General features: G+C 43.4%; 1 protein-coding gene across 1 annotated transcript; it reads left to right on the top strand.

The window, feature by feature from the left end:
• Positions 1-1,393: 1,393 nt before the first annotated feature.
• On the top strand, positions 1,394-19,550 carry DEGS2 (delta 4-desaturase, sphingolipid 2; the record flags this gene model as incomplete). Its single annotated transcript, XM_080619503.1, has 3 exons — positions 1,394-1,475; positions 10,753-11,495; positions 19,407-19,550. The coding sequence occupies 3 exons, from the start codon at positions 1,394-1,396 to the stop codon at positions 19,548-19,550; spliced, it is 969 nt and encodes a 322-aa protein (XP_080475629.1).
• Between the last annotated feature and the right edge of the window lie 4,016 nt (positions 19,551-23,566).

The raw sequence follows: 23,566 nt of genomic DNA, 5'->3' as shown, positions 1-23,566 counted from the left end.
AAGAGGAAAAAAAGAAAAAAAAAAAAAAAAAGAAGCCTGCAAATTTTTTCTAGCAGTAAAGAGGCAGGGTTTGGGGCTTGGGGGTTTTTGGTTAGTGGTTTTCAACCCATATCATTTCATGTGACTGTGCTACCAAGACATCTTAAATATCTAAACTAGGCGTTTAGATATTTACCACGTAAATATCACGTTTAGATATTCACCACATAAGAGGTGACAGTATTGCCAGTGTTTGCAGGCAAAAGTTATTGCTGGAAAATATTCACATTTCACATTTGCAAGGCTGCATTTTTGCCCCTTTTCACTTCCAGGTGCGATAGGCATTGGTAAGGGTAAGAGAGTAGGGAGGGAGCTAAAGAGATTCATAATGAAACAGAATTGAACAAAGTTGTCTTCAGAGCATGGAGCTGACCCAAGTGGGATGTTGTCAGTGGAAGCAATAATGATTTGGGATAGCAAACACTGAAGATGGACAGTGGGTCAGGCTTGAAAAAAGCATAGTGGGAACAAGAGCAACACTTTAATTTTGGGTTGGGTGTGTGAAGACACATCACCATGTAACTCTTCTCTCTGTGAATCAGAGAGGCTAAAAGGGTCAGAAAGCTTGCCTTACTTTTTAGGGTTAGCAAGTCCTTTGCCTGGCTTTGTTACTAAGGGATTTCCTGCTTCTTAGCCACAATGGTGCTGGACCTGAGAAATGCACCACAGACTCCCAGGAGTGAAGTGTGACTCAGCCGAGGGCTGGATGGTACTGAAACAGCTCACACAGGATTTGTCAGAGGGCCAAGGAAATGTGTGTCAGGCGTTGGTCGTTTTTGCACCGTCCCAGTTCTTCCACCCCTGGGAGGAGCTGACATGACCGGTCTTCGCCCTAAGTCATGTTCTGCTCAGGGCTTTGGCATTAGATTTATGGCATTTGGACTACCCTTGTTTTCCAAAAGCCTTGTCTGGAAGTTCCCGGGGACCAGCCTGCACTGCCGGTGATGCCCGGCTCTCTGAGTCTCCTCCAGGAGAGAAGGCTGTGGTGGCTATGTTGAGCTCCAGTGGGCACCACGGTGTTGGCAGCAGCATGATGGGTATCCTGCTGCCCTGCAAACCACCCCCTGCCCAGCAGTCCTTGTTCGGCTGCCTTCGGAGCCCCCACGGCACGGAGAATCTCGGTTGAGCGCCCTCTGCCCCCACAGCCAGTCCTGAGGTAGTCCCGATGCTCGCACACCCGAGCGCAGCCGCGCACCTGCCCCCGCGGCCGCCCCGTCGTCGCGGAGCAGTCCCGGTGCCCACCGGAGGCGAGAGGCAGCCGGCGGGGCGGAGGCAGACGGCGGGCGGAGCCGCTTCTCCGCTGGTCGCGGAGCTATAAGAGCCGCACGGAGCGGACCGGAGCGCAGCGGGAACCATGGGGAACCGTGTCACCCGCGAGGACTTCGAGTGGGTCTACACGGAGCAGCCCCACACGCAGCGCAGGAAGGAGATCTTGGGTACGTTGAGGGGCTCGGAAGCGGCCGCCGTCGCGGCTGGCGGCCGGCTGGATTGCAGCCCTGGAAGGGCAGGCGCGGGCGGAGCGGGGGGTCCAGCACGGGTTCTTCCAGGCCCGTGCTGAGGGGCGCTCGGAGCACTGGCTAGGCTGTGGAGAGGGGGGCTGCAGCTCGGTGGGCCCAGAGGGGTGCTTGCCCCGGGGATGCTGCTCTCCCAAGGTCCCCCGGCGCCGCCTCGCCTTACGGAGGCAGCGGAGCGGCGCAGCGAGGGCACCGGCGGCTGGACGGCGTCCTTCTGTACCCGGCTGGCTCACTGCGGGGTGACACTGCGGGGCTGCTCACCGCACCTGCTGCCGGAGCTGCGATCACCCTCCCCGCGCCTCCCCATGGCTGCCGGCCCAGCTCCCCGGTCTGAGCGAGGAGCGGCTGGGGCACCCCACAGGCAGAGTTACCCGATGTCTTGGTAGTGCAATAAAACAAACGAGGACGTGGTGAATGTTTGCTGGAGAAAGTCCTCGCTACTCGTCAGAGGTGAGGTACTCTCGTATTTCCACCTTGCACACACAGGGATTAACTGTGCACATGAATATGTTGGGTTGGGAGGTTTTCACTATTGGGTTGAGGGTTTAGGCTTTTCTGAAGATCATTTCTGAGAACTAATAATTCAGAATTGTTGCAGAGCATTATTGCATATCTCCTGAAAATACATTTTTGACATTTTATTAATAAGATTTATTTTTCTTCTGTTTTTATTTGGGTTGTTTGCTTGGGTTTTGTCTTTCCTCTGAGTGGGATAAACTTTTAAAAGATCTTTTATACAGGAAGGCACCAGAGCTTGTGACTGAAGTGCTGCACAGGATCCATGATAATTAGGGGTAGATTTTTAACTCCCCTACAATCTAATAGATTAACCCAGGATTCATTCAAATTACAAAAACATTTCCACCATGGTAGTGGACTCTCCTGTTCCAGGTTTGAGTTACACTAAGGAAAATTATAGTTATTTTACTATGCAATCATGATAGAGAGTCAAATGATGTAATTATATAAGTTGATGCTTCTTGACATCATGCTACTCATCATTCCAATCAAGGGAGCTATGTTTCAGTGAGCTATGGGTAGGGATGTGTATGGTGGATCTTTCTCCTTGCTAATCTTTTGCTTTCCTGATCTTGTTACAGAGTGGGGACTGCAAACCATGGTGAAGTTGTATTGTAAAGAAGGGCTGGAGTGGTTGGATTCCTTTACCCTTACTGCAGCAAATTCTTTTTAAGATCTTTCAACTGCATACTTACAGAGGTTTTGCCCTCACTCTCTTTGGGTTTAGAACGAACAATCAGAATCAAGGTCCATCTCCTTCCTCACAGCCTCCATCCCAGCTGTGAGAGCAGAAGGAAAGGCATAAAAACATATAACATGGAAAGAGACATGGAAGATGTGTGCAGGACAATCTTTATCTGCCTCTGACGAGGCAGAATGGATCATAAAACTAGTGTCATAAATACCAAATTGTTACTGAAAGTTATTGAAATGATCATAATATCCCATATAATATTGGTATAATGATCATCACTGCATTATCCAAAGCCTGAGGGTCACCAAACCCATGGAATTTAGAGTATGAATTTGCCAAAGTGTTTAGTGTCTGTTGAGCTGGAGTGCACTGTAAGAATCCTACATACATATGAACAAATATCTACAATTGTCCATGTGTTGTGTACGTTTCTGTATATAGCAATGCCCTGGGGACAGCATTCCATGCTGGTAAAGGAAGTATTTCCCTCCCAATAGGTTAATGATTTAGTTGCTAGGCACTGAAACTTGTTTTCTATTTAGGCTGAAGCTTTTTGAAATGTTGTTCTCTCTCAGGCATGGCTACTTGATTTAAATGCAAATTGAATTTATCCATTAGGAAAGAAATATGGGCAAACACATAAGGCAGTTTCTTTCTACATAAGTGGTCTTTCCTTGAGCAAAGTTAAACGTTGCTATAGAGCAACTGAGAGATAATAATTGCCCATCATGAAGTTGTATGTCCTGGCTTGAGAGTTAGTAGCCCAGGTGTCTATAAGAGTTTTGTAGTTGGTGACAATATGTCTGAATGATAACTCTGTGAATCCAGTCCTCTTACCATGGCCAGGAACACTTTTACTAGCTCAGGTTGCTCAAAGCGCTGTCTAACCTGGCTTTGAACACTTCCAGGAATGGGACATACACAGCTTCTCTGGAAAACCTATTCCAGTTGGGCAGCAGAGCTGTGAACTGTGTATGTCAACTGGGCTGGCTGCCAGATAGCTTATGACAGGACATGGTGCACTAGATGAACCTATTAGGGATGTGATTCCTAATGGCAATAATTATATTAGCAAACAGATCAACTTTTTGTGCAAGAGAAAGGTGACACTTTCTCTCTTATCTCTTTGTAGTATCTTCCTCTTAGACTCTAGGTATTAAAATGTAGCTTGTGCTTGGTACTGTTTGGGTGCCAGCTGCTTCTAAGTTACAGTGGAGATCTCTTGCCAAGGTGGCACTTCTCCCCTGATCACATTATTCATGTTCCTGAACATGTTATTCACGCTTTTCAGTTTATGAAATGGAATTGTTTTGTTGCTGTTCTCTCACCCTCTTGTTTGTGAAAAGCCTATTACTGTCTTGTGTCAGGGCTAAGATTTGTGCAACGTTGCAGTTAGCTGTGTTAGGGAAAAACCTGGTAAAAACTAACCTGATGGAAGAAAGTTTTTTCATCAGGATCTGCTTAGCCTTGCTGTATAGTTATACAAATGCTATTAGAGGGAGGTATATCAAAGGGTATAACATACAGAGGATAAATATTTCTAGTGTAGAAATAAGTAGTAGTAGAAGTAGAATTTCTACTTTAGTGGCAGTAAGGGTCCATTGGATTGAAACACTTAGAGAACTATGGACTTGCAACAGGAAGTGTTGTTGGCTTTTTGGTCTTGAGAGAAGATAAAAAAATCATTGCTCAGATGCTGGTAGTACAATAAGTACACAATGAACGGTCATTTCACCTGCAATCAGTTTTCCAAATACAAGCAATGGAAAGAATTAGATCTCATTTATGCTGTGGGTTTGATCTAGCTTCTTAAAATTACTGTAGGTTGGTCAGAAAGTGTCTTGCCTCGCGGGATCCTTAGGGGAGCACTGTTTGCTGCTGAAGATGAGGGCTGAATCAGTGTTGTGCAAAGAGCATCCAAAGATGATCTAACATCCAAGAATAATTATTAATCATATAATTGGGTTTTTGCCAAGTTATTTTAGAGTGGAGATGGTGCAAATGTTTTATATGAGCTTTAGCCTCTAGAAAGGCTGAGATGTTAGTCTACGAGGGGAGGAGGTAGAACAACTGAAAAAGCCCAAATAAATTTTATTTTAGTATTTAGCTGATTTGAATATAATAGCTTCCAGCTCTGTTCGCTTATCTAGTAATTAGTCTGCTGTTTCTACCAGCTGACTTTTCTGTTGCATATTTAAACTTTACATTTATGTAAATTCTGATAAACTGAAGATACAAAAATGGGCAAGATGTCTATCTCCTTGGCTGAAATCAAAGCTCTGAATTACAGATGCTTCTGGTGAAGAAACTGTGAATTTGTTTCCCCTTTATGTTGCAGTATGTGGGCACAGTGCTGCCGTTGATGTGCATGTTTTCTGATGAGCACATTCAGAATAGCTGCTCTCTCATTGCTTGTGCCAATTTCCTGTGGAGATCACCTCTGAAATAAATCACATGAGCAGAAAGTCACTGTTTTAGGCACTTGTGGTCTTCTGCTGAAAACGTATCAAACACAGTTGAGGGCTTCAGCTTACACCATGCTGCAGGTTTTTGTTTCATAGGGAGCTGGAAGCCCTCTTTCTAGCATTCCTACATCCCTTTGCTCTGAACCAGCTAATAAACAAGTGTAAACAAACAGGTCATAGCTGCAGTCATTGTGATGTGCTGACACCATCCATCTCTGTTGTTACCAGCCATGTGGCACTGTTACAGTGCATTGCCTCTGGTGGCCACTTCTGTGTGACCCAGCCCCCTTGGACCAGCTAGCACAAAGTGATTTAGGAGCTTGCAGGTGGCAAATACAAAATTAAGACCCTCATCCTTTCACAGTTGATACTTAAAACTTTAGTATGGTTAGTTGGGCCAAAAAGGTTTCTTAATAGCTTGCATAATGGAGCAGGCAGGAAATTGTGCAAAGCTGGAATCTTTTATCATGCACATTGTCCTTTGTGTGTGTCCTACCTGTGTCCTGGCTTATGTATGGTTTGAATTAATCATAGAATAGTTTGGGTTGAAAGGGATCTTTAAAGCTAATCTAATCCAACCCTCCGTGCAGTAAGCAGGGACATTTTCAACTAGATCTGAGCTAAGAGCCCCGTCAAACCTGATCTTGGATGTTTCCAGAGATGGGGCATCAACCACCTCTCTGGGCAACTTGTCCCAGTATATTTCATCACCCTCGTAAAAAACTCTCTTCCTTATATCTAGTCTAAATCTACCCTCTTTTAGTTTTAAACCATTAACCCTTGTCCTATTGATACAGGACCTACGAAAAATTTGTCCCCACCTTTCTTATAAGCTCCTTTTAAGTATATTGAAAGGCTGCAGTAAGGTCGCTCTGGAGCTTTCTTTTCCCCAGGCTGAACGCCAACTCAGCTTATCTCCATAGAATAGGTGCTCCAGCGCTCTGATCATTTTTGTGGCCCTTCTCTGGACCCACTCCAACAGGTCCATATCTTTCCTGTGCTGAGGACTCAGGTGTGCTGTGCTGTTAATGAACATGTTTATGAGTTGAGCAGTTAAAACAGAAAACACTGTCATGTCAGCAAACTGACTTCTTTTGTTTTGTTTATTTTGGTACTAATACCAGCTCCAGCATAGGGCATGACACAGTAAAGCTAATACCTTGTGCCTGGTGTCTCTTATTTTTCTGGCAGGGACTTAGAGTTGACAGAACATGGTCCAGGGTAGCAGCATCACAAGAGTCCCCACACCCCTTTCTTTTTAACAGGCCTTCTAAAATTCTTATGCTGAGTACTATCTCCACTTGGACTATACCTGTATACTGCACTTGTGGTCAAAACAAAGGAAGATGAGGAAAGTAAACTTCTTCCCTTGTTACTGCCTAGCTTCTCATGGATGTGGGCAGGGCTGTGGCTCCTTTAAACCTCCATTACCCCTGTGTTTGTGGACAACAACTGCTCTTGCCCACATCCAAATCCAATGTATGTCAACATGTGAGAGCTAAATATGTGGTGTCACATCAACGAGAAATTGTGTCTGGCGCCATTGCTGAGGTCTAACTGGGTCTCTCCTGAGTCATTCTCGGAACATGTCAATAGGAATAGAGGGTGAGTGAGGGTTCAGAACAAGATATTTGCTGTCTCCTGAGGAACACCAGGACCTAGCAGCTGATGGCTTCTCGAGGAAGCATTACTCCAGTCCTAGCTGAGGATCAGTGTAGGGCTATGGTGAGCACTCCTGGATCTCCAGAGAGGACCATTAAGGTAAAAAATATGTAGTGAAAGTAATCTGTCAGCAGTGTTTCAGAGGGATGCATGCCTCTAGAAAGGTAACTGATGCTTACACACAACAGTGGAGTGATCTCTGTGAAATGCTAATTCAGTAAATGAGTTGTTTCAGAATCATGTGCAATTCTGAAAATATACTCGCAGCATTTGTTGTTTCTTGACTGCTGTTCTTTCGTCCACACTGTTGTGCAAACGCTAAATGCTGTCTTTCATTGCCATGGTACAGATTGCAGTTGCTCTAAGGTTATGGTATAGAGACCATAGAGCTGGCTGTGCAGAGTTAGTAAGTACACCTACCCACTATACTGAAGTGCTTGCACTGCTTTTGCAGTGTGCTGACCTTGGAGACAGAAAAGTCATACTTCTGCACTGCTGTACATCTACACCAGTATCCCCATCCTGTCAGTGACATGACGGCTCAATCTGGACAACTAGAGGCAGCACATGTGGATAAGCTATCTGCCACATGATGCTAACAGACTTTCTCAATAAGCTGCAGGCTGGAAAATGTGCTGTGGAGTCAACAGAGTAGCTGGAGCTGTTCTGGTTCTGTTTCCCCCTACCTCCTATTCCTGTGCCTCTTCATGCCATAATTGCACATAATGAAGAGCTCACTATAGATTACATTTTATACCCATCAACATGTGTTATCCCTGACCAAGTGCTTGTTGGGAAGCAATGGACTCCAGCCATATAGTTGATCATTTTTGTAATGGGAAAGTGCTGAGGAAGACCAAAATGGAAGCAATTCACGAAAGAGCAGCATGATGAAAATTTCTGCTCACATGCAGTGTGAAAGTTTAGCAGTTTCAAGAGTAGGTGTCTGTTTACTTCTCTAAGTGCGATATGTAGGAAACAAGGGTGGTCTTTAATGTGTAGCTGCCACAGGTCTGATAGTCCTTTATGGCTCCTGGTTCAGCACTGCACAGTAGCCCTGTCTCTTCTCTGTTACATTTGGGATGCGCAGATGGCTGATGTCTGGTTTGAGCAGCATCTAGAGACACTTGTCTCAGCAGCCTTACAGGGTTATCCAGGTTCTTCAACTGCAAGTGCTCTATCTTGCCTTACTAGCATTGCTTCAGCTAACTGCAAGGCATGAACATGAGATAAAAATGAGATATATATTGATGTTGTCACATTCTTGTGTCAGTATGTTATATATAAACCACAGTCATCAGCATCACTTAATCTGACATTAAATGTATCTTGCTGAAGAGTATGTGGCCTCAAGTTTTGAAAGGGTCAGCATTCAACATTTTGCACGTGAAGTGTTCCTGAACCAAAAGGTCTACCTACTAGCAGGCTACTCTACCAGTGGGGCTTTTAGCCTCCTGTGAGCCAGCAGACCTAGTTCTCCTAGCTCCCTGAGGTTCCCCCATGCCATGGAAACAGGAAGGGTTTCTCAATATTAATGATAAACATACACAGTCTTGTGGTTTAACCAGTATGCAAAAATTTACTGTTGGAGAGGACTTAATAATGTGTTGGATTTAATATTAAACCCTGTCAAGTTACTTAATAGCTGCCACCTGTGATAAATGCAGCCTACCTGCACTGCCGCTTGCAGACACTGCTGCTGCCGATTGGCAGTTACTGCTCTGAAACCTCTTAAATCTAATCTGCAGTCCTTGTTAGCTGCCACAGAGAGAAATAGGTTGAAAACTTTCATTTTCCTTAAACTACAATATAAAGCATCTCTTAGTCATTTCCTTATCCCATTTTTTGTTTGGTTAGAGTGGCCTCAGTTTGACCAGGCTGAGGAACAGATTTGGTTGGTTTACCTTTCTTCATCCCTCCTGGTGACTGCAGTAACTTATCTCCACCAACCGCATGACTGAAAATTTGAGGTGGTTTGATTTATTAAAGGGTTTTCCTGGTTTTGGACAGATGCCCCAAAGCAGGAGATTAAGCTACATAAAATTCTATTTCTGTAATAGATTTTCTGGCCAGGTCATTATATCAAGTTATTCTCTGGAGTGGATATACCAACACTTCGTGTAAAATTTTGGTACCTGTGTAGGTACCAGAGAACAACTTTTAGTATGTTAGCATTCCTAGTGTGAAAACCATAGTTTCAAAAACTGCAAAAACAAGGACAAAACCAAACCAACAAAATAAAAACCATGGGTTTTCCAGAGATTTTTATTAAAAAGCTTTCCCAGCACTTAGGAAAATATCTCTCTTGCTTGAATACTCCTCATGGTAATTTTTGCCCCTTGTCCTCACAAGAGGAAAAATTAAGAATATCTCTTTTTTCATCATCTTCCACAGCATTTGTGTCATCTTTATTGCATCTAACCTTTGTCAAGCTGGGCTGAAGTGGGCCAGAAGGCTCAGAATTTGTTGGAAGCATGAGCAGAGCATGACCACATCAACCTGCTTCTTTAAGTAGTGTTTCATCTCTCCAATGAAGCACCTGCAGACTTGTCAGGGTTCACCTGCCACTGCCTGCAAGGTCACATGAAGCTATGTGTATTGTCTCCAGTGTTTGTAGTATATACAGCTGTGTAGATGAAAATCATAATAATCCAATTTTATTGCATTGATACCACACTGTTAGTCAGATGATATTCTCTATCTTAAAATTCATAAACATTTTCTAGTTGTAAAATTTGCCCTTCAAATTTACAGGGACACACTGTGTAAGCTCAGGGTTCAGAGTGACTGACTTGTCCTACAGTCTTATCTGTGTAAGATGTACTTACTGAGAAATGCAGATATGAGTTAAAGGAGGGAGGCCAATAGGTGGCTAAAGGCCATAAAGCAGTGGAAAAATTCATGTGTAAGTTAATAGTGGAAGTGAGAAGTATGGGTTTGTAAAGAAGAGACCCGAAGCAATGAACAGCACCTGAAAGATAAACTGCAGTTCTGAGTATTTTCTTTTTCTTAAAAGGCTAAACAGATAGACAATAGAACCACAGATCAGTAGCGTGATCTTGGACCGACACAAGTCAAGCCAAGCCAAGCCATGTCTCCCTGATGCTGTATTGTAGTGTTTGTGAAGCTGAATGGAGCTGTTGCACTCTATGTGACTTTCAGGCCTGGTTTTGGTATGTGACTTGGGAACAAGCTAATGAATGGGAACAGAGAAAAATGTTCTGTCTTACAAATTCCTGATAATTTTACTGACTTGCTTGTGATGTTACCATGTGTAAGGAGTTGTACATGCTGTAAGCACTGGTGAACACTCAAATACTTAGGATTTTTTCTTTTTTTTTAATGCTACATTTGTCATCTAACCACAAAGCGAAACCTGACAAGCCTGTTGCTCAGCCTTACTTCCTCTGCTGTACATCTGAAGCAACAGTGTGAAAAGGGCTACAAAGAGAGCAGTTGTGTTCCATTGTGGAATATAGCATCTGGGCTGGGCAAAATATAAAAGGAAATAAAATCTTACAGAAGGTGTTTCTGTTTCTTAGAGCTTAAACCTGATGGGTTTGGCATATTAATACTCACCATTCTGAAGGCACATATTGACCATCAGGGTAGGGGTTTTTTTATGTGACTCTATATGTTTATATTTAACCGTATCAACCACAATTGGACATGATGCTGGAAGTAGGAATAGTGGCCATACGTTAGTAAAATTTTCACTGTAGTGGCAACTCCTCTTTGGAATAGCCATTTGATAAATCCAGGGCCTCAAACAGGGGGTGATGAAAATAGAGAGCCCAGTGATGATTACGTATACCTGACTGTGATCTAATGAGATATTTCTCTTCATATTTCCCTTTAGCAAAGTATCCAGAAATCAAGACTCTGATGGGACCAGATCCACATTTAAAGTGGATTGTATCTGGAATGGTTTTCCTGCAGTTTCTAGCATGCTACCTGGTAAAAGACTTATCTTGGAAATGGATTTTCTTCTGGGCTTATGCTTTTGGGGGCTGCATCAACCACTCACTGACCCTAGCCATCCATGATATTTCACACAACGTCGCCTTTGGGAATAAGCAGACCAAATGGAACCGATGGTTTGCAGTCTTTGCCAACTTGCCTATTGGCATCCCTTATTCTGCTTCCTTCAAGAAATACCACATTGATCATCATCGGTATCTTGGTGGGGACCGCCTGGATGTGGACATTCCCACAGACTTTGAAGGCTGGTTTTTCTGTACGCCGCTTCGGAAGCTGATTTGGCTTTTCTTCCAGCCTCTGTTCTACAGTCTGAGACCACTGTATGTGAACCCCAAAGCAATTACACAGATGGAAATTTTTAATGCTGTTGCCCAGTTTTCCATAGACCTTATAATTTATTACCTTTGGGGGCTCAAACCTATTATTTATTTAATAGCAGGTTCAATTCTTTGCATGGGTTTACATCCCATTTCTGGTCACTTCATAGCTGAACACTACATGTTCTTAAAAGGGTATGAGACATACTCTTATTATGGACCTCTGAACTGGCTCACCTTTAACGTAGGCTATCACATGGAGCATCATGACTTCCCCAGCATTCCTGGATGCAGATTGCCAATGGTGAGTACGGCATGAGCATGAGTGAATTGGATTTTTATAAAAGCTGATAAACTGTTTCAAAGAAATCACTCCAAATGATAGCAATGGACCAGTTTTGAAAAGAAAAAATAATTTATTTTTCATTTTTTTCTAATTCTTCCATTTCAAGCAGGAAATTGAGAGAAATGGCTGCCAAACTGCTGTAATATTTAGTTTAGTTTATGGAAACAAGAACGTCTGAGCCTTAGAGGGCTTGAGGAGTTCTTCTTGATAAAACCCTCCAACAACACTCTAGATTTCTCGATTTTCTTCACTTAGCCACTAGCTTTCATCTCTTGGAAAGTTGAAAGGCCCAGCTAAAGGAACGCAGGTGGCAATTACTACTTGAAATTTGTCTAATGATCAATCTGCTAATTATATTGCTTGATTAACATCAAACAAAAGTCTTTCTATATTTGAGATGACATAAGTATTAGGGCATGTTCTAGCCTGACACAAATAGCACTAGAAAATAAAGCCCTGCTCTACATGACTTGTTTTAACTCTGCTGCCCCACCCACAGAAACTGAGGATGCCTGATCTGTCACTGGGAAAGTGCTGTGGTTTTCCTCTTTTGAAAGTCAAGCCACTTTTTGTTTATGTTTTATCAGTTGTGGGAATCAAATTTGCAAAGCCCAGGTGTCTAGGAATGGTTTTCAATCTGCCTCCAGGTATGTAGCTGCTCTTCTGGGTTTTAATACAAGAGTTCCTCAGCAGGTGCTCACAGTGTTAGAGGTATGTGACTTCAAAGTATTACTCCTACATACAAATCCTCTGGCACAGTAGGAAGGAAACATCTTCTGTCGCTGGTCCGATGCGAACTTGGGGGCTACATCCTTATGAGGTGGAAATAGAGCTGAGGAATCTGAAGTTCAGGAACTGTGACCTCTCACTCCTGTGTAACATGTGCAACTTTCATGTCGGTATGTCCAGGCAAACCCTGATTTATGGTTTAATGTTCTTCATCACAGAAACACTGTCTGAGAGGAGATTCAAAACAAGAAGAGATTTTCTTGTGGTGTAGAAGAGTGTGGGGAGCCTCCATATAGCCTGTAGTTCTGTTTTAACACACCTCCTTTACTGCTGGAGGTCTGTCCTGAAGAAGCTGGCCATTCCTGGCATTACCAGAGCAGCTGGTAAAGCAGCCCATGTTCACACGTGAAGTTCTCCTGACAGGCACTCCCATTGCTGATACACCCGATAGCTCAGCTGGGAAGTGCATGAGCTTAGCTTTAGTTTGAAATGTTCAAACTTGTTAGATAGGCTTAGATACTTAAATTACTGAAATGTAAATAGAAGAAAAGGTTAGCTCTATATCTTACACAAGGGAGGTGTGTGACTAATTGAACTTGCTGGGACTGTTGCTCCAGACCTGATTGAGACCTGCAAAGCTTTTCCCCACCCACCCCACAAATAGTTCAGCCTAATTCCTTGAGGCAGTGTCGCAGCTGGAAGTGTCTGCCCTCCTGTCTGAAGAGGAAAGAGTTATTAGTTGAATTTGATGGGCTCATTTCATGTGTTTCTCGCTCTTGGGCAACTGAGACTTGCATCGCTGGTGGAGGAGATACCAGGCTTGTCAATCATTGTTGTCTATCTGAACTATACGAAAAACTGAGTCTTTCAAGAGTGATCAATCACAAGTGAGAATCATAGAATAGTTAGGGTTGGAAAGGACCTTAAGATCATCTAGTTCCAACCCCCCCTGCCATGGGCAGGGACACCTCACACTAAACCATGCCACCCAAGGCTCTGTCCAACCAGGCCTTGAACACCGCCAAGGATGGAGCATTCACAACCTCCCTGGGCAACCCATTCCAGTGCCTCACCACCCTCTCAGAAAAGAATTTCTTCCTTAGATCCAATCTAAACTTCCCCTGTTTAAGTTTGAACCCGTTACCCCTTGTCCTGTCACTACAGTCCCTGATGAAGAGTCCATCCCCAGCATCCTTGTAGGCCCCCTTCAGATACTGGAAGACTGCTATGAGGTCTCCACGCAGCCTTCTCTTCTCCAGGCTGAACAGACCCAACTTTCTCAGCCTGTCTCCATACGGGAGGTGCTCCAGTCCCCTGATCATCCTCATGGCCCTCCTCTGGACTTGTTCCAACAGTTCCATGTCCTTTTTATGTTGAGGACACCAGAACTGCACACAATACTCCAAGTGAGGCCTCACGAGAGCAGAGTAGAGGGGCAGGATCACCTCCTTCGACCTGCTGGTCACGTTCCTTTTGATGCAGCCCAGGATACGGTTGGCTTTCTGGGCTGCAAGTGCACATTGAAGCCAGCTCATGTTCATTTTCTCATCGACCAACACCCCCAAGTCCTTCTCTGCAGGGCTGCTCTGAATCTCTTCTCTGCCCAACCTGTAGCTGTGCCTGGGATTGCTCCGACCCAGGTGTAGGACCTTGCACTGGGCATGGTTAAACTTCATAAGGTTGGCGTCAGCCCACCTCACAAGCGTGTCGAGGTCCCTCTGGATGGCATCCCTTCCCTCCGGCGTATCAACCGAACCACACAGCTTGGTGTCATTGGCAAACTTGCTGAGGGCGCACTCAATCCCACTGTCCATGTCACCGACAAAGATGTTGAACAAGACCGGTCCCAACACCGATCCCTGAGGGACACCACTCGTTACCGGTCTCCAGCCGGATATCGAGCCATTGACCACAACTCTTTGCGTGCGGCCATCCAGCCAGTTCTTTATCCACCGAGTGGTCCACCCATCAAATTGATGTCTCTCCAATTTAGAGACAAGGATGTCGTGTGGGACAGTGTCAAACGCTTTGCACAAGTCCAGGTAGATGACGTCAACTGCTCTGCCCCTGTCCATCAATTTTGTAGCCCCATCATAGAAGGCCACCAAATTGGTCAGGCAGGATTTCCCCTTAGTGAAGCCATGCTGGCTGTCACCAACCACCTCCTTGTTTTTCATGTGCCTTAGCATGTCTTCCAGGAGAATCTGCTCCAAGAGTTTGCCAGGCACAGAGGTGAGACTGACTGGTCTGTAATTCCCCGGATCATCCATTTTCCCCTTCTTGAAAATGGGGGTTATATTTCCCTTTTTCCAGTCATTGGGAACTTCACCTGACTGCCATGATTTTTCAAATATGATGGACCGTGGCTTAGCAAAATGTATTAGGAAGTGAAAATCCTTTGGCAAACAGTTACTGAAGAAAATCCTTTGTCCGCTAAAACAAGTTGTTTATTCTTTGCTACAAAACGAGAAGAAATTAGGAACTGTAGTGATAGGACAAGGGGTAATGGGTTAAAATTTAAACAGAGGAAGTTTAGGTTGGATATAAGGAAGAAATTCTTTACTGTGAGGGGGGTGAGGCACTGGAATGGGTTGCCCAGGGAGGTTGTGACTGCTCCATCCTTGGCAGTGTTCAAGGCCACGTTGGACAGAGCCTTGGGTGGCATGGTTTAGTGTGAGGTGTTCCTGCCCATGGCAGGGGGGTTGGAACTAGATGATCTTAAGGTCCTTTCCAACCCTAACTATTCTATGATTCTGTAAAGAAAAAATCTCTGTCTCTGGTGGAAAGAGATAAGTGAACAGATTATCTCTGGAAAGCTTTAAAGTTTGAACTCCACTGCAGGTAGGGGTAGAATCCTCCCCTTGCTCTCCTCTGCTTAACCTCCCAGCAAATTCCTCACTCAACAGAAGTCTAGTTTTTCGATATCTAGTCTCTTATGCACTTTAAATAGCTGACTTGTGTAATATGGATGACCTTTCAATATACATATTTTAATTTTTAATAATTGGCAAGTAGAAAGTGGAATAAAGATCTTTATTTAGTTCCTGCAAGACTGAGAGCAGGGGAAAAAGAGGATCAGAGAATAACTGGATCTTGGAAACTAACTGGCTCTTCTGCTTGCTTATCAGAAAAGTAAATTCAGTTTTGTCCTTTGTTACAGGTATGTCCTTCAGAATGTTCTGAGTAATGTGTTTGCCACTGGAAAGACCTTTGAAAGAGGAAGAGTTAGGCTGTGCTGTAAACTTATAGATATTAAGGATGAGTGACATAAGGGTGCAGTAAGAACTTGTCCCACTAGTATAATAGAGATTATGCAAGAGACCATGAACTTTAATATTACAATGAAGGACCTGCTCTAAAAAAAACCCCTAGGACTGGATCAGTCTTTTAATGAAGCCTTATAACAATAAAACATTGCACTGCTTATGAAATGAGTAAAAGAGCCATTCTTCATTATCTGGAGGATTGAATACACTTATCAGAGAGTGGATAGGAGGAGGAGAAACTCAGTACTTTGTCCTACAAACTGCAATAAAAACTGCAGCATTACCAGAGGCAAACTAGTTACTCATTAAGCTTGTGGGAAAAGGAAAAGACATGGTATGAAACCAGATTTATTAGACAGACAAGACTGGAAAACATGGTAGATGTGCTGGTTTTGAATTGCAGATTGCATTAACCCTGTGATGGCCAGGAGGGCTAGCTTGAGCGCTCCAGGTCCGGTCAAGGACTATAGAATAAGCTTCTGTAATGTGCTTTCTAGCATTCTAAAAAAACTTTTTTAGTCTTGTCATAAGGATCTCTAGTTTATGTATAGGTCCAGGACAAAGGGTCTATAACAGCTGTGGTGATATACTAGGTCACGTTTAACTTTTGTGCCTACCAGATACAATGGTGTTGGATTGGAGTCCTGTTCCTGTGCTCTACAAGCGCAAAACCAGAAGCAAAGTTTCAGTCTAAAAGATGTGATTTCTTACCTACCACCTTGATCTGTTTTAGGGGAAGCCTAAACATACCAGACGCCAAGTGCCTGATAAGCTTCTTACAGATTTTGCGATCTCTTGTTATCCTTCCATGGACCCTCTCCAAAGCAATATGGAGAGCTTGAAGGGGAAGTCAGGAGCAGGATTTAGGAATACTTTGTCACAGTGCAATCCTCTTTGAGACTATCTATAATCTGGCTGCAAAACTTGCAATACGGAAACTGCAGATTTTATACTGCACCCAGAATGCAACATGGAGGATGACTCTTTCAGCCTTAAACATACTTAATAGATTTAGTTAAATGTTGTATTTAAAAGGTAATCTGCATTTAAACACAATTACTTTCTGCCCTCCCACTCCCAGATTTTATGGTAGGTATGGAGGAGATGATAATTTTGCTTTACATATGGAGATGCTGAAAGAAATTGTAATAGATGAGCTGGTTTTGTTGTGAAACTTCTGCAGATTCATTGTAAAAGAGAAACCATTTTAAAAATTCTTTCCTGCCATGTGATAGCAAAATGGAAACATGCATGTAAAACACTTCCTTTTTTTTCCATAAGAAAGTCCTTATTTTCTCTTTTCCCAATTCCTCTGTCACAAATATTTTACTGTAGTTTACCTTCTCTCCATTGTTGCAGTGCATCCCATAAAACTGCCCTGCCCAGAGCACAGGAACCTTCCCAATGGTAGAAGTGCTGCCTGCCTTCCTGCACAAGGTGTTGATGGGCACAAAGCCAAGCAAAGCAAAGAATCACTTCATGTAGGTGTGAATCACTGTCCCACGGCTGACCTAGGGTGACACACTCCAGTGCAAGTCCCTGATTATCTCTTGTGGTTTCCATACTGACCTTCTCAGCTAGAATGAGCTGTCACCATACACTTCAGGAAGGTGCTAAACAGATACTCCTGGTGAACAAGCAACTCCCCCGACAGCTGATGCTGAAGCAGGCTGCCTGCTTCCAGAATATGATGTGTATGAGCTTCAAAATTCACTGCTGAGTATTCTTATTAATCATCTTACTTATGAAATCACACTTGTATTCTAGGTGCCCGTTTTAAATCCACAATGCAACTGCAGAATATGTGTATGGAATATATTTAAGTGCAATTTTCCAGACCTGCATGTTGTGTCCACCTGAGCATTTCAGCACTATGCCTGGACTATACTGCTGCTCATGTTTGCTGAAAACACAGAAGCTACTGGGTTGAACATAGATGGGCTGTTTATTGGCCTCTTCTTGGAGCCCTTTATTTCCTACTTCATTACTGGGATAATTCTTAGTTAGCTTTTAGTGCCAGAGGGCACAGCCGTTGCCTGAGACATTGTTCCTAGGAGCTGAATTGTTTTCTGTTAATCTCCAGCCATCTGCTTCCATGTGCAAGGGTCAATACAGAAAGATTTTCTGAAGCCCTCATAGTCATCAGTCTAACATGATTAAGAGCTTTGCAGATAACTAGCTGAGAAAATGTGTCTGGTTCACAGCATTGTTTCTGAGAGCAAGAAAAACATAGGGGATCTGGAGAAGAGGGGAATGGTAGACTTGCTAAATGAACTTGGCTAGTATGGATGAGGGCTAAATTACTGTTGCAAGTAAAAATTCAGGCAGAACTTCTAAAATGGAGGTAGCAGGGAAGGTCTCTAAGCAGCAGTGTGCTAGGGAATGACCATGTCAGAGCCGGAGTGAAGCTTTTGGGGCTGGGTGTCTGAGACTCCCTTTGTGTTTGCAGCAGGCCTTATTAGTAGATTTCATTCAAAGAAGTCAAGGGAGCTTACAGACCAACACTTGAAAGCAGGATATAGGGAATTATTAGAAAGTCAGAGGTATTCAGTGAAAGGCAGAATACAACCAGACCTGAATTGAATCTTCTACCTCCAACACAGCATCACCATGCCATGAGCACAGGGAATGCTTAGGGGCTGAGGTAACAAGGTAAAAGATCTTAGTGAAACCTGTACGTTACCCAACTACCTCACAGGGAAGTGTCTGGTAGGAAGCTGAATTAATGAAGTAACTATCAGTGAGCCATACTGGTTTATAATTTAACTTCTGCTGGGATTCTTACCTTTTTACAGTCAAAATGCTGTGTTAAGATTCCACTGTTACAGCTCAGATGCTGATGAGACTCTCCTCCTGGATGACAATTTCTGTGTAACCCTTTTGCTCTTCACTGGAAACCCATGCTGCACTCAGCATAGCTGGCTGTAAAATTCTGCAGGGTTTTTAAAGAGAGGAGTCCTGCTGTCCAGCAAGACAAACTACTCTAGAATAGAGCTGTGTGTCTGGGAGGTGGAGCTGCAATAAAACCATGCCCAAGCAGTTTATTTGCAAGTGCACAATAGTTAGCAGACTTTGCTGCTTCATAAGTGTGTTCAGAAAGCAGAGCATCTAGCTAGAGCAGGAACTACTGACAACTCGGGAATCCTCATAGTTCCCTGAACCTGCCAGGTTTGAAATCTCTTTGTCCTCTGGTTCCAGCGTTACTCCTGCTACAAGCGCCACCCCCAGTGGTGCACAATGGTTCTCTGATGGCAACAGTCCTAAGGCTTGGGGATTTGCAAAAGCGATGAAATTTTATTACACTTTTGACCTAATAATGAATCTTGCTGCATTTTTAACACCAGACTGAGGGGGACAGACCACCCTTGCAATTTCCTCTGCCTGCTGGAGGGACCCATCTCTCAGATTTGCAACACACTAGCTGAATCGAGGAAAAAAACCCTAAAGTGCAGGCCAGGCTGTGTCTGGTATTTTCTCAATTGGTATTTCTCTCCTACCCAGAACCCTCAGAAGACAAGTATTACGAGTGGTGAACAGGGCTTTAAATATAGATGGATTCTCAGTGATTTATAAGGTGGATTAGGCATCTTATTGTGGAGACTACTCCACCACCAAAATGAGACAAAATAGTTCTGATTGAAGGCAGTGATCCATCATCTTTCAAATTCTGACATTGTGAGGCAAAGTTTACATCAGAAATCTGCTGAGAAGTATCTAAATGTGTTTAAGTACATCTCATTTAGCTGAACTTCAGAAGCTCACAAGCAGTAACAAGTAACTTCAGGTTATGGCTGTGCTATCAGATCTAAACGCAAGGACTGAAACACACCTGACACTGCAGCTAAATAGCTGTTTCTCTCTCTTTTTCTTCCAGGTGAAGAAGATTGCAGCAGAATATTATGATAACCTTCCATATCACCAGTCCTGGATTCGGGTTCTGTGGGACTTCGTTTTTGATGACACTATTGGTCCTTATTCAAGAGTTAAGAGACTATGCAAGCTGGCAAAAGAAAGCTAACGGACTAGCTCTGCCAGCTGCATTGGTGTTTTGTGTGTTCATTTGAATGACTTCTCTGCAAAAGTAGGAGGATGTTTGTGTGTGCTGAATTAGCATTGGTGTGTGCTCCTTAGATGAAGAGGATAAGTATGGAAATCAAGCAATTGGATGCACTATTTTAGACTATTGATAATTTTTAATAAAGAATATTTGTGTATGTAATCTTGAGAAAATAGATTAGAGTAAGCTATGATTATGTGAACCTTTGGCCTAGGCTTAGAATTAACTTTCTGGGCCACATGTGCCTACATCTGAGTTTTGGCCTTATCTGCAATGTAGAATGCTTGATCCGTGTATGTGTGAGCATGAGTGTGCGTAGTTTTGGACTAGTTTCTCTTCATGCCAGGTAAGATGTAGATGCTCTGTGTGCACACGACTGTGGAAGCAGGGAGGACTGGCACACAGTAGTAAATGATACTTTCTGGAGAACACAAGAGTGCCTTTAGTTCAATGTCATATCTAATCCAGTATCTTCTGATAATTGCTGGCAGAGATTTTGTATATGCAATGGAGTATGTGTATGTTTTTGTACATTTGTATCATTATTTCAGTAGCTGCTGTTTGACCTTTACTCCAGGACTTTGTCTGAACCTTTTCTGAATGCATTTCTATTCTTCGGATATAACTCATTGTAGCTAACTGGCAGAGCTGAACTGTGGTGTGGAGAAACCCTTCCTTTAGTCTTCTGCTGGCTGCCTGATCAGCAGCATGGATGTGCACATGGAGAAACTGGGCAGTCCTTTCTCACCCACCTGCTCAACAGTATTCAAAACTCATCCATTTCCTCACTGTAAGTCTGTTTGGGAATGGAAGGATTCTCATTTTAATTACTGCTTGCCAAGGTTGTTAATATTCCTGATCACCTTTCTTGGTCTTCTCTACATTATACCCCTTAATGTGCACAGGAGTTATGTCAGTGAAGACATGGAGACATTACAGTGGTATTTGTTCCTAACTGCTTTTAGAATAATTGTAAGCTTTTTCCTCTGTCATTCAAGGCACACCGACTTGACATTTGGGAAGCATGTGATTCTCCAGCTCTTTAAAAGTTGCCTCTGATGGTGTTAAAGAGATACACTTGGAGCTAGGGTTGTTTCTCTCCTTACATGTCTTACTTTGGACTATTGACATTAGCCTTCACCTGTCGTTTCCACCCACTGGAATAGCTAAATTGTCCTGCCTGAACTCTCAAACTATAAACTTCTGCTATCATCAATAATTCTGTATCATCAAAAACCTGAATCACCATATCTTTCTCCAAGCAAAACAGTATCTTGGGGGTCAGGAATTCAGATGCCATCTAATAACTTTGCTCCACCCTGGAAAGCTGATGACTTATTTCTATCCTTAGTAAATGGTTAAAAGAGAGATCTATAAAGGCCTTCTTATACTCTAACCTCTAACAATTTAACTTTTATGTTTTCTCCTGGAAATCCATGTCTGTAACAGAGGAAAGTATTATAGTGCATTCTCATTGGTTCCTCAAAGTATGTTATTAGATCTGGGAAGCCCAATTTCCTTAATATGCATAATTTCATTCTTTCCTTCTACAGCACTGGATCCAGTAAGTAAGTCTGTCTGTTTGCTACCTGGTGCATCAGGCATCCGAGCTAGTCCACTCCAATGTGGGTTTCTCCTCCTCCATTTTCCCTTTCTCCATTTTTCTCATCTGTCTGATGAATCTGGTAAATACACAGGTTTGCTCAGCAGTGCAAGATCCTTTGTGATGCAGGGCCAGAATACCAGTTCATTCAGATACTGTTTTGGTCAGTGGGTTGCGCTTCTGTAAAAGAAGAGGAAGAATGGGGCCTATTCTGACACTTCAGACTTAACTGGTTCTTCAGTGAAGAACGTACTTAAGATGTTATGTCTTAATTATTAAAGCCTTTTTTTTTTTCTCCCAGAGAAAGAGGTTTCGGTGTGGGAACCTCCATTAACTTCATTGTATCAGTGCTCACGTCAGGAAGCTTCAGGCTTTTATTAATTCATTTCAGTGCTGCTGCCACTTCACAATCAAGTACTCAACTTCATGTATCCTTCCTGAACTCTCTTGGCTGACTTAGCAAGTTAATATAAAAACCACAATAAAGATTATACTATCTATCTTCCTCAACCTGACTGTTGTCCTTCTCCTCTATGGCAAATGAGCTTTCTATAGTTCTTTACTCAGCTGTTTCACGATGCACTGACATATGCGGTCTACAGATTACTAGCCTAGCCTGACACAGAGGCTATGCTGTAAGCATGAGTAACCAACCTGGCAACTGCTTCTTATCCTGCCTCCCAGCAATATTTTCATCATGGTCCCAGCTTGCTTTGCCTGGGTAGTTCCTGCTCTGTGCTTTCCACCTCAGTGGGAATTTGAAGTGGCTGGAAGCCTCGTACGGGCAGATGTGTGGTGCGAGCTGTTTCACTGCATGTGGGTGTTGCTGAAGAAGGCTGTGATCCCCTCCTCTCCATAGGCACTTGTCTTGGCCACGACCAGTTAACGTTGGCAGCAGGGTTTTTTTGATAACCACAGAGCGTGTGGGTCTGGGTTAAAAGTACATTAGGGCTATGTATAGGTTTATTCTATTCACTTAATAATAAATTCAGATCCACTTCACTGTGTGGCCACACTAATGCTCTAGCAAGACGAGATAGGAGTAAAATCGCTGTATTGGAGTCACGAGTGGAGGTTAATGCACCCTTTGATTTCTGCTATGTAAAATGCCTATGGCCTGCCCTGTTGTAGCGGCTCAACAAGCCCAGCATGAAAGGACACCCTTCTCCACAGAGTAAACAGGCAACCTGACTTAGTGTCTGGGAGGGGAAATCCTCTGGCATTGCCACTACTGCAAATAAGCCATCCTGGGCACCCCTGTCCACATAAGCTGGGAACCAGCAAAGTGCTAATGCTGCCAGGTCTGCTCTCCTGCTCCTATCAGCCAAGCTTCCCCTTCCACTTGGGCACACCTTGCTCCTACAGCTATTAAGTGGCCCTGTGCAAACTTCAGCTTATTATGTCTTAATTATATGAGGCCTGCAAAGGCAGAAGAAGAATGTAAGAAAAACTCATTTACAGCAGATGGCTGATGTTAACGGAGGGCACACCATATCCAGGGTGTACACTCGGCCTGAATTACAACACAGTTATTACTGACCTTAGGCATAATGCCACATTCCAAGGGAGAAAGTGAGCCATGCCAGCCCCCAACTTCCTAAAGCTTAATTAAGATTATGGGAGAGTTTCACAGAATGGTTGTGATTATCTGAGAGGCAGCAGTTTTGAAAAATACTTGACATTGTCAGGTTTGCCATTAAATGGATTTATAATTAAGAAACACGTGAGCTACTGTATGAGATCATTATAATCTTTGCTGTTACTGATCCTTGCCTGCGTTCTTCATACTGGAAAGGCTCCTTCTTGTGCTTCTGGGGCTGTTGTATTGTGGTGCACATCAATGTCTGACAGCTATAATTCCCATGTGGAATCTTACCTCACTGTTTAACCTGTCTCTCACCTCCTGGTGGCATTAAACGGCTAACAGCCATCAGGCTCAGGCTGGAGCTCGCTGTTGCATTAAACACGGACTTCTGTATTTAATCTGCAGTAGACCCACATTGTAAAGACCAGACTGTCTTCTAAAAGGCAGACTTTAAAGTGTGCTAAAGAGCAATCCCACGCTTTCCAAGCCAAAGCAGGTAACATTTTACAACTAACTGCAAAGCACACCTCACCCTGCCTCCTCTCTTGGGTCTGCTCAGGCTCTCTCCTCCCACTCTGTGGCACTGGCTGGGCAGAGCTGTCAACCCACAGTACGTCTCAGTCACTTTCCTCTCATCATTAACTCAAGTGACGTAAAAGTGCAGCTCAAGTGGTGAATGAAACAAAGAAAGGCAGGGCCATGTGGACAATAAACAGTTTATTACCAATATGAACACAGATACTGTGATGCACTGACGTACCATTTTTTTATATTGTGATTACTCTGAGA

Source organism: Psittacula echo, assembly GCF_963264785.1.
Source record: "Psittacula echo genome assembly, chromosome: 5".
In the NCBI taxonomy this organism is placed as follows: domain Eukaryota; kingdom Metazoa; phylum Chordata; class Aves; order Psittaciformes; family Psittacidae; genus Psittacula; species Psittacula echo.
This window is presented reverse-complemented; position numbering and strand designations above follow the sequence as displayed.